The following is a 13973-nucleotide window of genomic DNA, read 5'->3' as shown; positions in this document are numbered from 1 at the left end:
TGAAGGGTTTTTTAAGTTTTGGTTCCTGAAGTGTCGAAATAGTCTATAGAGTTAAGGTACAAAGTCCATCTTAGACGGGCAGCAAAGCCAATGATAAAAAGATTCAACCAGCTCACCAGACCCTCTGTTCCTGAAGGTGTCACAGCTAATTCTGAAGGACACCACACTACTGACACGTTAAAAGAAAAAGCAATGCGGTTGTCATTCCAACAAGAAAATATTTATGATTAATATTTAAGATCTACATATATAAGTACTGTCTGTATGTGAGAAGACCTCAGATTCACATCATGGTGACGTCACGTCAGTGGGGATGTCCCCAGTCAGGCGAAAAAGATTCTCTGTCCAACCACTGGACTGTAATGTATCACCTGACCTGTTTGTACTCGCCCATTCCACTTGGAGCGGCTGTTCAGGTAATTTTATAAAGTTATGAAAACTGACAGCAATTCACAAGGAAACAGGTTTGCATTTGTTTTAAAAGAAAACAAGAAATATTTACCTGCCGTTCTAGACTTGTTGTTGCAATATGGTCGCGTCATTGATGCTACTTTCTATTAGCACGGCTATGGCAGTTACCATTATAGCGGTAAGCTAGCGGATCATTGTTTTGAAAATCTTTGTGGGGTCGGGTCACCTGAGGTTTGAGGGCATGTTTAAATTGTTTAATGAACATGTTTTTTGACTAAAACTGATTGATTTTTTTCTTAATCAACCTAGCTGTGTTCTATAGGACCAAAACCATCTTTTTTTTTTTAAACTTTATTTCTCATAATCAAAGTTGTCACCTATTCCGTAAAGCACATGGAGATAGTGGTCAGAGATCGCTCTGAAATTTACTGCTGCTGAAATCTACAGAATACCCACCATGCATAAAATGTATTTAAACTTTAAACTTGATATAAATAATTCAAAGTAGGAGTTAATAAAATACAATGCTCAAATATAAATAATATCCTGTCTGATATTGAACTACTCATTCAAATTGAAAATCTTTAATGATACGTTAATGATAGGTAGTGGAAACTAAAACCATCAACCGTGTTCCTGTAATTCACCTTCACCTGTGTGTGTCATCTGGATCAAGTTCAAGTAGTCGTCATTGTTGCATGAGCTGCAAAATTTACCATCAGATTTTGTAGTTATAAATTTTTGTATTTGCTACTGTCTGTATTAAAATATTTACACCATTCCTGTCATATTTTTTCAGCGATGTTAATTGCAAAATTTAAGAAACAGTTGGCCCGCCCGACACGATCACTGGCAGGTTGGCTGACCAGTAAATTATTCAAAGTACACAACCGGATGCTGGAAGAAAATGCTGTGCAGCTGAGTGGGATCCAAGCTGAAGATACGGTGCTAGAGCTGGGTCATGGCCCAGGGCTGGGTCTGCAGTCTGCAGCCGAGCTGCTCACGCAGCCCAAAGGCCACCTTATAGGGGTGGATTACTCCGAGTACATGCACCAGGTGAATTATGATCAAATAAAGTATTTTATATTCGTATTTGCGTATAATGTAGCCACAAGAGGACCAAGCCAGCATCTTATTGTAGATAGATAGATAGATAGATATATACTTTATTAATCCCGGAGGTTGCTGAGGTTCTCTCTGGGAGTGACCAGGATGAATAGGATCAGGAATGAGTACATCAGAGGGACAGCACATGTTACAGGTTTTGGAGATAAAGTCAGAGAGGCCAGACTGAGATGGTTTGGACATGTCTAGAGGAGAGATGGTGAATATATTGGTAGAAGGATGCTGAGTTTTGAACTGCCAGGCAGGAGGCCTAGAGGAAGACAAAAGAGGAGGTTTATGGATGTAGTGAAAGAGGACATGAAGGTAGTTGGTGTGAGAGAAGAGGATGTAGAAGACAGGGTTAGATGGAGGCAACTGATTCACTGTGGCGACCCCTGAAGGGAAAAGCCGAAAAGAGAAGAAGAAGATATTCGTATTTGTGTATAATATGTATGTTTTTTAATTGATTGTTACGCATTTTCACAACCGAGACACAAATTCTAAAGTCTTATAAGAACTACAGGGAAACAGACAACGCTTGAGCAAATTAGTCCCACCAACATGGAACAATTTTGTTAGTTAAATATTCATAATTTTTAAAATAAAATGTTTCTACTCTCTACTTACAGATGGCAAGTAAGCAGCTGAAGGAACTTGTAGCCAGTGGGAAAGTGACCCTTCACCTGTGTGATGTGGCAGCAATGCCTCTGGCAGACAGTTGTGTGGATAAAGTGTTCCACTGTAACTGCTACTACTTCTGGCCTGACATGAGGGGAGCAGCCACAGAGATCCATCGGGTCATGAAGCCAGGTAGGCCCTGACATTCTTACATTAAGATAATCTTAACGTGTCTCACTTGTTAATGCTGCACTCTGTCTCTTTTGGGTTGGCGTCTCAAACATCAAGGATCAACTATGGTGGCCACATTGGTTTTGAACAGGGTTGAGATAATTGCATCACAGGGAGGATTTCCAGGAGAGAACTGGCGTCCAGAAAATTACATGGCAGCTCTGAGCAATTCTGGCTTCGTTGACGTCAGAATGGAAGAGAAGAAGCAGGGGAACATCAGTTTTCAAGCAATATATGCCACTGCCTCAAAATGAGATCAAAATCCAACTGAACTCCAGAGATTGTGTTTTCCAGTTTTACGTGCTTGAACAAGCAAATAGATAAATCTTAAAGTGAAATCTTCTAGACTGCTATTTGTATTTGCATTGACTATAAAGTTATAACTTAATTACAGTGAATAGGGTGTTCAAAAAGACAAGACAGAGAAATACAAAAGATGTTATGACATCAAAATCTCTTTCATTTTAAGAGACAATAAATGTTGAAGCAAGAGAAAGGTAAACTAATGTGTTATCACATTTTGGAGAGATTCTTACAATGGTGTAGCTGCTGGTTAATGATATGATATTAATGTGGTTCCATGTGTTGGGGTTGAGCAGACCAAAATTCTCCAGTCCTCAGATTCCTGGACACCCTGTTTGTTCCAGAAATGGCACAAGACAAAAATTTTGGATTTCAGCAATCAATAAGTCTGCAAAGGGTTCATTCTTTCGCATCAAATCTCACCAAGAGGAGGTCAAAGAACAAAGAGTTTAACTATTCTAAGAAGTTAAAGTCTTTCTCAGAGATGCTCTTCACCTAAATGAAGAATGACCCTGGTATGTTTTGACCATCTGTTGGATGGTTTTTGTTATCTAATCTGATTTTCCAGACTTAAATTTTGTCACCCAGAAACAGGACATTCAATATTAAACACATATAATAAAATGCACAGAGATCTGATTCCATCACAGAGACCCGTTTCATCTGCTGTCGCAGGTTGTGGGGTGTTGGAGCCTATCCCAGCCGATTATGGGTGTGAAGCAGGGGATACTCCGTGCATGATGCCAGTGCACAGCATAGTTATAATGTAAATGAAATGATTACATGATTGAGTAAATATCGCAGCACAAGAAAAGTGATGTAGCAGGCAAACTGTCAAAGAGATCAATCAGTTGTAAACACCTAGATCTGACTATAGTGTGAATATTTTGCCTTGTCAGAATGAATTTAGTTACTGTGTGTGTGTGTGTGTGTGTGTGTGTGTTATTAGCTCAGCAGTTCTGTACTGTAGTTAGTATTCATCTGGTATTGATTGGACTCGCTTTCAGTCCAGCTGACTTGTTGGATTTTCCCCGGACGTGACGTAATCACTAATGTTTCATTTCATTGGCTGAGCGCCCGGAACCGCTGCGTTCCCACGACAACGAAACGCCAACATGAAAGGAAAGCCAGCAACAGTTTAGGGTAAACACGGCCGACTGGTAGTTCATAGCGACTTGACAACTAAACAACTTTATAATTAGTTAGTCTAAAGTTATATAAGTTATAATAATTTCCTACTGAAGAAAAGGAGCAGTTTACTAAGTCGCGACTCAACGAGAAGTTCAGACAGATGGTAAAATCTCAAACTCCGACTGAGCGCTAGCTTAACTGCTACAACCACACCGCTGCTAATACTTAACTTCAGTGTTCACCGGTAGATCGATTATTTTTTTCGATCAGAGTCGTTACTGGATGTACCATCAGCAGCAGAGGGCGATGCTTCAGCGGCAGCAGCAGGAGCAGCGCCGGCAGCAGGAGGCCAGACGGGTGGATCGAGAGAAGCAGCTCCACGCATGTGTGCGGGACCAGGAGGACATCGAGAAGAGGAGATACAGGAGACAGGTGCAGGAAGAACGGAGGGACAGGCAGATGGAGAGAGCTCTGCATGAGGTATACTTTTCATTATCATCTATAATTTAAAAATTATCTTAATTTAATCACTAAAAAACAAAACCTTCAAGTGTCATCTTGTGGGATCACACAACTAATCACACAACTGACTCCACAGTTAGGTAGACAAAGGGATTTATTTTGATCATCTTCGCTCAACATCATTGTTTCCCATGACAGATTTTCCCAAATAGAAAATTCACTGGAATCAGGTGGATTATGTCATCAGGGTTACTGCTCTCATAATTAAGTTTTCTTACTCAAGACTTCTCACATGATCAGTCAGCTGTGACTAGTAAATTGAGAATATCACAAAATCTGAGACCAGTTTTAAATTAAAGTAAAGCTTTTCTCAAATTGGGCCAGCAAGTGAGAGATGTATTCCTAAATCGTTGAGTTGAAATAAACAAATAATTTAAATACCTTCAGTAATTCTACTACAAAGGATGAATTAAACTATAGTTTGGAACCAATATTGTTGTCTGACTCCAAACACACACACCCCCACTCCAAAGAGGTGACCGACGTTACAAATGGAAACTAATGCAAATGGAAATATTACTGTGAATGATTATATTACAAAGAACTCAGTCAGAGTCGTAGGATTCTTGTCAGTTTTCTTGTTTGATTTCATGAAAGACGCTGTACCAATTTAAACTGAACAATTATGTTACTGTAACCCGCCAGTTAATAGTGCCGTATTTATAATGAAATATTTTATATTTCTTGCTGAAGAAAAAAAAGAGCACAAGTCTGAAAACAACATTAGAGACTGTCTCTTTCAACAGCTACAGTACATCTTCTGATTCAGCAGTAAAACATATAAATAGATGTTTATTGTCTGTTTTATTGTTGGTTACCGTTAAAGTTGGGGAAAAAAACATTGATGACTCGAGATCCAAACTCTGAACATCATGTCATAATTATAATGGTCATACTTTTTGACTGGCAGGCTGAGGAGGAGAGAACAATCAGGGAAAAGCAGCTTGAACAGGAGGAGAGAATGGCTAAAGAGCTGGCCCGCATCAACAGTCAGAGGCTTAAAGAGGAGAAAATGAGGCAGTACATTAAAGAAAACAGGTATCAACTATTAATCTCATTTTAGTGTGTATTCTGAGTCAATCTGCAAGTGCAACGGTTTCTGAAGTCTGCTTCAACACTTTTCAGCTTGGAGCTTCGAGAGCTGGAGTCAAAACTGAAGTCTGCATATTTGAATAAGGAAAGAGCTGTACAGATTGCTGAGCAGGAAGCCTTGAGGCTTGAAACAATGGTGAGCACTGCTTTATTTTAACAGCCACCAATCAGACATTCAGTGTTATTAAACACAGAAAATGCTATAAGGAACTACCTTTATGACAGTTCCAATGCCACTTTATAATATGGAACGTTTTTATTCCACTTAATAAAGAATCAAAAAAGTTTACATGGATGAAATTTTAACTGGGCATTATAAATGCAGAATACCTCAGAAATGGGGCCTAAATGCTATATAATGTCTTCGTCTGTGCTATGACTTTAGCGTGAGGAGGCAGACTTTACTCGTAAAATGAAGAGTGAATACGAGCAAGCAGCCATCGAGCAGCAGCGACTAGAGCAGAAACAGCAGGAGGAGCAGGAGCGGCATCAGAGAGCGCTGGAGCAACAGCTCATAGAGAGGGAACGCAGGAGGCAGGACGCATACGAGGAGTTCCTCAAAGAGAAGCTCATGGTGGATGAGATCGTCAGGAAGATTTACGAGGAGGATCAGATGTGAGCACCACTTCTGTTGTCAAATAATGTGTCTTCTGTCAGTCATTTCCTTACAGAGAACACATTCAGACCGAAACAAAATGATGGCTTCATTTAAAAATTTTTTTATTGTTTTCTTGAAGGGAGAGACAGCTGAAATTAGAGAAAGTCAAAGCCACTCAGCAACATATTGAAGAATTCAAGCGACAGCAGGAGGAGTGGAGACGCATGGAGCAAGAAAAGGTGGAGGCGGAGAACAGACGCATCATGGAGTTTGTGAACCATCAGGAGCACAAGGAGGAGACCCGCCTGGCTAAGATCAGAGAGAGGGAAGAAGCAAAGGAGCATCTCCATAAAATAGTTGAGACAACATTCCTCAATACTTTTTCTTTATTCATTACAATATTTTCTGCATTATAAGACGCACCTAAAAGCCTTTAATTTTCTCAAAAACTGACAGTGTGCCTTATAATCCAGTGCGTCTTATGTATGGGAAAAACTTTTAGAATAACCCCATTCATTGAAGGTGCGCCTTATAGTGCGGAAAATACTGTAAATGATGCCTGTCTGTGTTTGGCACCAGATCTCACTCTCCTCTGTTCTTCTCTAGCTGTTTCAAAAGATTGAAGAGGAGGGACGGCAGCGTGAAAAGATGGAGAGAGTCCGTGAGGAACTTTATCTAGAGGAACAAGAAGAGGCCAACAGGCGGAGAGAAATTGTAAGTGTGACTTTTCAAACATTTATGATCAGCAATTCTGTGTTAAACATGACAATTGAGATTACAGCAAATGAAAATTTGCCAGTCAAAGAGTAACAGCTCTTGAGACCCGAGTGATCTTCATGTGATTCAATCTTTAAACTAACAGGAAGAGATGGAGAAGAAAATCAGACAGAGGCTGATGATGCAGCAAACCTGCCAGGAGCAGATAGCATTCAAAGAGATGCAGAGAAGGGCGGAAAAAGAGGAAGAGGAGGTCTTCAGGAAAACAATGATGTCTAAGTTTGCTGAGGATGATCGCATAGAGCAGATGAACGCCCAGAAACGTCGCATGAAGCAACTGGAACACAAACGTGAGGTGGAGAAACTGCTGGAGGACAGACGACGGCAGCGCGAGGCCGACATGGTAAAAAGCAGAATTCCACCCAGAATGAAGTGGCACTGGTGGAGTTTCACCGGCTGGCGTTGTAGGGATTGTGCTGCACAGCAGAAATAACAGCAGTCAGGTTTTATCTTTGCTAAATTTAATCTGGTATCATTTTAATGTCAATCCAGTGTCTCGACAAGAAAACATCATGTAGAAGTTTGGATGAAATGAGAGTTTTTACAACAAAAAGTAAAATTTAATGGAGGATCATAGGCAGATTTATTCTTTAAATATATTATTAGTCTTGAATGACCTACTCAGATAATTTAATCCTTCTCTTCAAGGAACTGGAGGCTAAAGAAAGAGCAACCGAGCAGGAGAGGGAGGCGCTGCACAGGCGGATAGTTGAAGAGGAGAGGAAGCGACTTCTTAAAAATCATGCAACAAAGCTCCTTGGATACCTCCCAAAGGTATGAGGCAGGGTGGGCTTCGTAAATTACTGTAAATTATTGAATCGTGTATGACCATGATTGTGCCGTTTCAGGGATTACTGCGTGAAGATGACCTCGAACACTTTGATGAAGACTTCAGGAAAAACTTTAAGTCATGTCATGCAGATGTCTTCTCTGAAGATGGCTTGGAGGAAGATGACTAGATGTTGTATGTTTTGTTTATTTCAAAGTATCAAGTAATAAACAAGAAGATGGCTGTAAGCTTACAGAGAGTTAAGTAGTTCTTTATTCTTCAATACACAGTAAAAAAAAACCTGCTTGGTGTTTGGTATCCACACAATGATTGGACACAAATGACTCAGGTATGTTTTCAGTGCAGCTTCATTGGAATACTTGTGTGTTTCTCACATAATGAATGAAAAGAAGCAGCAAAAAATTCAGATAGCACATAATGAAGAGACACTACATACAAATGACATGTAAATATGTTTAAAAGTATGTCAAGGCACCAATAACCAACCCTTCTCGTCTCTCCTCTATGACTTTCCCCAGTCCAGGGCTTTCATGAACTCCTCCTCTGTAAATGACAGCAGCCTGGCAGCTTCAAAATGCATCTTAACAAAAGCAAAAGTCAGTCAATATTTTCAGTAAACAGGGGGAAGGTAACTAGTGACCGTCGAGGCACACACCTTCTGTCTTTTGAGGATGTCGATCAGCTTGAGCTGCTTCTTAAAACCCACGATGAGCTCTGATTTCTGTTTTTTTAGCATGTTGTTTTCAGCCAGGAGGTTTTCTTTCCGCTGATGCTCCTCACTGATCTTGTCCTGATTTCAAAATCATTTGAAACGAGTAACATTAAGGTGAGACAGAACATCACATTTCTGTAACATGATGTGTTGAAATTCATGTGCATCAGTTTGTGCTGCAGTCGATGCAAGTTACTGAGCTCCCTGTTTTCATCACTGAGTTCATATACTGTATTAAAAAGATTTTACTGGAAAGATGGCAGTGCAATATTGTTTTCATTGTAAATCCTAGATTATTACAGCAATGGAAATATTACTTTAAAATGTTTTAGATAACATCAAACACAAAACTAGGATCACTTAAAGAAGGATGTGTCTGCTAGGTGTTAAATGAGTTTTAAAGATCTCCTGTTGAAACATTTTGTACATTTTTGATACAAAGGAAAACCCAAAAACAATCTTTTGATGTTTTCCTCAACAGTATTTTCTTGTTTTGTGAACACTAATATATTTGTAAACCACATTTCGTCAGACAACAAAATCAAAGCCTATTTTAAACCAAAATACACCCCATAATGAATTTATTTATCGGAAGCGGACTTATTTTGAGGTGTGCTTACCACTTTTTTAATACTGTATCTGAAAATGTGTAACTTATCGAATAATGAAATAGAGTTACATGCTTTAGTAACTGAGAGTGAATGTTTCAGCTTTTTAATTCAATCACCTTGTTCATCTGCTTCATCTTGTCCAGCTGTGACTTTAACCTCTCCCCCTCCTCCAAGGCTCTGTTCAGGCGAACCTCCACGGTGCTGTGGACGGCTGCTGCTTGTTTGTGAGATCTAGTCAAAGTTTCAATTTCCTACAAGCAGCACAGCCAGGAGGGAATCATGAATTCTTTGTGAGTCATGGGAAATGGTGTCACATTGTGCGGTTTTGTTACTGAAAAATAATTGGGCCTATTTTGTATTAAAACATGCCCTCAGACCTTATGTAAAGAAGACACTTGCAGTTGAAGACCATCGCATTTTTTGCCCGACTCCTCTGCTAGAACTCTGTGCTTCTCCATCTGTGTTTTCTGGATGTTTGTGGTCTTCTGCAGCCTGGATCGCTCTTCCTCCAGCTCCTTTATTTTTGCACTGAGCTTAGCGTTTTCATCCTCCTGCAACAACAGAAATAACGTGAGCTGTTATTTGTTGATCTGGTTTTGACAAACATTTTGATACGGAGGTTTCACATAGAAAATATTTGTCAAGTTAACAGGATTTTCAACTGCAGGTCTGTCCTCTGCAGATCAATACTGCTTAAAGTGGAGTCATTGTCTACCAACTTTACATTACCTTCTCATTATAATCACTTGATAGTTGATTTAGCTCCTCTTGCATGATTCGTAGTTTTGCCTTGAGAACACGGATGTGAGCGTCTGAAATTCCTTCACAATAAGACAAAAAATAGAATGAACATCCAGCCTCGATGTAAAGGACATAGAATAATCAAATCAATCAACAAAGAATAATCTTGATCCTGACAATCATGTGAGGCATTGTGCAAAAACATCATAGATGAAGGTGGTAATAATGTTTTTATCTTGGAGAAAGAATATAAATATAGCGGATAATATAAATTAGAATGAAACAAAAACATTTACATAAAATAATAAATCGTAAGCCAGCACTGACTATGACATAGTTAACATAGATTCTTTGAAAACGAATCTTCAAGCAAACTATAAACATGTCTATTATCAAAATTTGCAGAACAAATTTCTTTATTTGTAAAGTGACACAAACATTACCTGAGCCTACGTTATCTTCCCAGTTGAACACATTGTCCACGGTGTTTTCTTGCACGACAGAGGCTTTCATTTTCTCCTCTACGTTACGAATCGTTTTCTCCAAGAAAAAGTCAGCGGAGCATCCCAAAGTCGATGAATTAACCGTGTGAGGAATTCTGAAATCAGAAGGAAGGCGTGAAAAACCTTTAGCTGTTAATGAAGAATCTATTGAACAAATAAAAACCATTCATATGCAATAGTTTACAGTGTTGTAATTTATAAATGAACTGAATGCACACTGCTGTAAAATTTGTTTCTAGTCTTACTGTGTTTTATTGCGGAGCTCTTCTTTTTCTCCCATACCGATATTCTTGGATACTGATGTGACCTTTTTTTTGGTAATCATCTAAGAAACAGTCCAACAAAAAGAAAGAGTTCACCTTCATGAAGGATGACACGACTCACAAACTACCTGAGGATGGTAAAGTGTTGAGCAGGGTGATTTCAGGGCTCAATTCTGAACTGATACCTTCCGACTGGGGTCCTGCATAGTTCCCTGACGAACCGTCTTTATTCTGCACATAAATACATAGAAATAAACGTTCATACAGGAAAAGGATGGCAGATTTTTGTTGATCTTTATCTTAGCACTGTTGGTCACTGATGGGTGGTTGAATGATTTTAGCAGAGGTTGAAATACTAGATTGTGGCAGTGACACTAAAATGAACCACTACAATTATTTCTGCTCCATTACAGGATATATATTGATTACTTTGCATCCTCTTCATCCTCAATGTCCATTAGCAGGAGGCTGGGTAATGGTCTTGATAGAACTTCACCCTGTTCTCTCTGAAACCCAAGAATTACTAATTAGATTTTTAAGATTTCACTTCTCAAAAAACAACACAATAAATGGATTTGTAAGCTAATTTATCAAAGCTTGGTGAAAATGTACCATAAGCTGCTCTGCTTCTCGAACTAGTTCTGCTGTTTTTGCCTCCAGTTCTGCATTTAATAATCTAAGGGAAATAAAATGGAGAAATGATCATATCATAATGCATATAATCATTAAGAATTATTTTTCATGCAACATTACCTCTTACATTATTGATGATGTCTTGCGGTATTATTATGGAAGCATTTCTTTAATAAGTTTTGATTATTGATTATAAATTTGTGTCCTTTCTCTCCACGTTTGAAGAAGAAGTCAGCTGAGGCTTGAAGGAGTCTAAAGCATGTTCCCATTTAGAGAAGTTTATTCAATAATTCTACCATTATATTCCAACAGATTATTGAAATCTTGAAGAGATATTCAGAATCTCACAGAAAAATCTGAAAAATAAATTCTTAATTAAAGTTCATCATACCTGAAAATCCAACATTCTCTCTGTCATAACTAATATACTTACTTGTATTGTTCTTCTTTCGAAAAAATGTCATCTGTGGGCATCTTTGCTGGACCGGAGGCAGATTTTACCCGCGGTCTTACTTCAATCCTATTGGGCTTCTCTGCCTTATCGCTGGAGATTGGTCGTTTTTTGGACTAAACAAGAAAAAGGAGATTTTCACAATATCCAAGTAAACTTAATGATGTCAGGAGATTACATGCCATGTACTGTAAATGAGTCACATTTCTTCTTGCTTCTATATATACCTGTATGACTTTAGGCTTGCTGTCTATCCATCTATCTGAAAATGACTGTCAGACATAGAAGCTCTTTTATTCATGCTACTAGATTTTTACTTTTGTGTATGAGCTTCAGCTTCTGTGTTTGTGTGTCTGTTAGAAGGCTTACACAAAAATACCTGGTGTATTTCCACAAACCTCAGGTGAACAAATCTAAATACAGCAGTTGCACACAGTGTAAATGAGAATAAGGGTTGGGGGGGGTTTTATATAACAGTATATCTATCTTATTCCCACTTTAGGAAAAGGGTCAGCTATTACCCTCCTGTCATGGGGTATCAGCACAAGGTGATACTACATTGAGATTGTAACACGACCAGGCTGAGGTTATTTAATGACTGAGGACATTGTGAAAATTAAGAATAATTTGCAGTAACTCAGGGGAATTAGAACAAATCTATTCACAACTACACGAAATATTACTGAACATTAATATTCAAGAACTACTTATTCTTCCTCAGCAGTTTTTGGAAGGATTGAACTGATCCCCCGGATGTGAACAGGTGATTAGCTTGAGCTAACATAGAGCTAACAGCTCTGATAAACCCTGAATATTAAGACAATGAATATTTAATTAATAGTAAATGTTAATATTGAAAACTGAATATTAAAACAAACCTGCAGGACGGCTGGCTGGCCCGGACGGACCTTCACATCACCGCTTCTTTCGGCCATTGTTACACCGGGAGAGTCTGTGGCGCCCGGTTGCCAGGCAACCCCTTGTTCGCTACGCGCGAAGTACGGAAGCCTTGAGTGGACATAAAAAGTCAATTTTCGGTTCGCTTGTAGTCTATTGACGTTATTAGTGATGTGAAAAATAATGAATAGTCAATATGTGAAATACAAAGAAGAAGGAAAAAATCAAAATAGATTTAAAAATACAAGAACTGTATTAAAGCAAACCTACTGTATATTTCAGTACAGGATGTGGAATTATACAGTTAAAAAAGACTAATTATCTAATAAGTGTTAATCTAGAAATGTCTTGTCTTGATTGGATTAGGTTTGTATATGAGTGGGTGAATGAATGCATGTATGAATGAATGAAGAATGAATGAATGCATTCATTGATTCATTTCAATACCCGCTTCTTCCGCCGTTGTGGGTCGCAGTGTGCAGGAGCAGACTGGGGTCGTGCGGCAGGGTACACTCTGGGCACAACACCGCTGAACAACAGGTTTCATGCAGCGTCTTGTAGGTATCCAGAGTCATTTGATCTTGAAGATGTTGAAAGTTGTTCCTCTGGTATGTCTGTGCTTTTGCTCATTAAGACTGGATTATCATATTTCAGAATTGAGCTGGTGGAATCATTGTTTCTGCAGAGGTCCCTGTCTCTGTTAATCCATCCAGGTAATGTGATACCTGTGAATCATGTTGAATGGGTCCTCAAAGCGTATTTGTTTTATAAAACATGTGAAACATATTTTCAATGTGCTATCAAAAAACTAATATTACCATTCCTTGTAACGGCCTGTAACAAAGGCCTGTTGATCAAAGCGCAGATTGTATGATGTAACAGAGAACCGTAGGTCAAAACACAAAGAGATAACTTGGTACCATTAAACAATACTGTAACTGACATGAAAATGACTCTAAATTCACTATATGACCAAAAAAAAGGATTCAGTTGAACCAATAAAATGTTATGTTGCGATATGTGTGATGTCTTATTCTCTTTAATTGGACAGTAAGTGTTTGAATATGTATTTTTTAATAATTTATATAGATGTATTTTACTTCTTTTTATACATCATGGCCAGGGGACTAGAGTAGAGTAGAGTATAACTTTATGTATCCCTTAAGGATAAATTAAGATGAAAACTAGCTGAACTACATATGAAAACAAGCCTTCTGGCTAATTCTGGCTTTTTTTAAACCATGTGTATTCATGTGTTTTATGAAATTGCACTTTCAAATAGACTAAACTAAACTAAACTAAACTAAACTAAACTAAACCAAGAACATGTTATCACCACCTGTATTTACAGTACAGTATATTGTGTTATCATAAAGAAAGGGCCCCGTGATAAAATGTGTGTCATTGGTTTGGTTTAAAGTGACTTAATTGTTTTGGAAAATTGTTTTTGGTGATGACACAATGCATGGAGTAAAATAACATGAATGAATGAATGAATGAATGAATGAATGAATGAATGAATGATTATAGTAATTGATAGTAATTAAAGTAATAATTCCTCGGATTTCATTTTAATTATCCTAAA

General features: G+C 38.4%; 3 protein-coding genes across 8 annotated transcripts; 2 read left to right on the top strand and 1 right to left on the bottom strand.

Annotated features, from left to right (window-relative positions):
* The first annotated feature begins 325 nt into the window (after window positions 1-325).
* Window positions 326-3425, top strand: LOC137599898 (uncharacterized methyltransferase YdaC-like). Of its 3 annotated transcripts, none has more exons than XM_068321132.1 (4): window positions 326-416; window positions 1211-1467; window positions 2145-2325; window positions 2422-3425. In XM_068321132.1, the coding sequence occupies exons 2-4, from the start codon at window positions 1213-1215 to the stop codon at window positions 2616-2618; spliced, it is 633 nt and encodes a 210-aa protein (XP_068177233.1). In that variant the 5' UTR covers window positions 326-416; window positions 1211-1212; the 3' UTR covers window positions 2619-3425. The 3 variants fall into 3 exon arrangements, with proteins under 3 accessions (XP_068177233.1, XP_068177241.1, XP_068177248.1); XM_068321140.1 differs by lacking the exon at window positions 326-416 and adding an exon at window positions 417-464 and having other exon boundaries at window positions 2422-3424; XM_068321147.1 differs by lacking the exon at window positions 326-416 and adding an exon at window positions 467-589 and having other exon boundaries at window positions 2422-3424.
* A 40-nt stretch (window positions 3426-3465) lies between these two features.
* mns1 (meiosis-specific nuclear structural 1) lies at window positions 3466-8203 on the top strand. Of its 4 annotated transcripts, XR_011036886.1 has the most exons (12): window positions 3466-3961; window positions 4069-4278; window positions 5231-5358; window positions 5446-5548; window positions 5798-6027; window positions 6150-6366; window positions 6617-6724; window positions 6873-7130; window positions 7436-7561; window positions 7636-7751; window positions 7847-7905; window positions 8096-8203. XR_011036886.1 is itself a non-coding variant. In XM_068321093.1 (11 exons), exons 1-10 carry the CDS (start codon window positions 3959-3961, stop codon window positions 7744-7746), a joined length of 1494 nt encoding a protein of 497 aa, XP_068177194.1. In that variant the 5' UTR covers window positions 3466-3958; the 3' UTR covers window positions 7747-7751; window positions 7847-8065. The 4 variants fall into 4 exon arrangements, 3 of the variants coding, with proteins under 3 accessions (XP_068177194.1, XP_068177208.1, XP_068177187.1); XM_068321093.1 differs by lacking the exon at window positions 8096-8203 and having other exon boundaries at window positions 7847-8065; XM_068321107.1 differs by lacking the exon at window positions 8096-8203 and having other exon boundaries at window positions 3466-3810; window positions 7636-8065.
* Window positions 8023-12494, bottom strand: tex9 (testis expressed 9). The gene is made up of 12 exons (XM_068321119.1): window positions 12370-12494; window positions 11474-11607; window positions 11020-11083; window positions 10837-10913; window positions 10593-10638; window positions 10390-10469; window positions 10085-10239; window positions 9630-9721; window positions 9278-9451; window positions 9017-9151; window positions 8233-8367; window positions 8023-8157 (listed from the first exon to the last, which is right to left on the bottom strand). The coding sequence occupies exons 1-12, from the start codon at window positions 12424-12426 to the stop codon at window positions 8080-8082; spliced, it is 1227 nt and encodes a 408-aa protein (XP_068177220.1). The 5' UTR covers window positions 12427-12494; the 3' UTR covers window positions 8023-8079.
* Between the last annotated feature and the right edge of the window lie 1479 nt (window positions 12495-13973).

The sequence above is a fragment of the Antennarius striatus genome, chromosome 1 (assembly GCF_040054535.1).
Source record: "Antennarius striatus isolate MH-2024 chromosome 1, ASM4005453v1, whole genome shotgun sequence".
Taxonomy (NCBI): domain Eukaryota; kingdom Metazoa; phylum Chordata; class Actinopteri; order Lophiiformes; family Antennariidae; genus Antennarius; species Antennarius striatus.
This window is presented reverse-complemented; position numbering and strand designations above follow the sequence as displayed.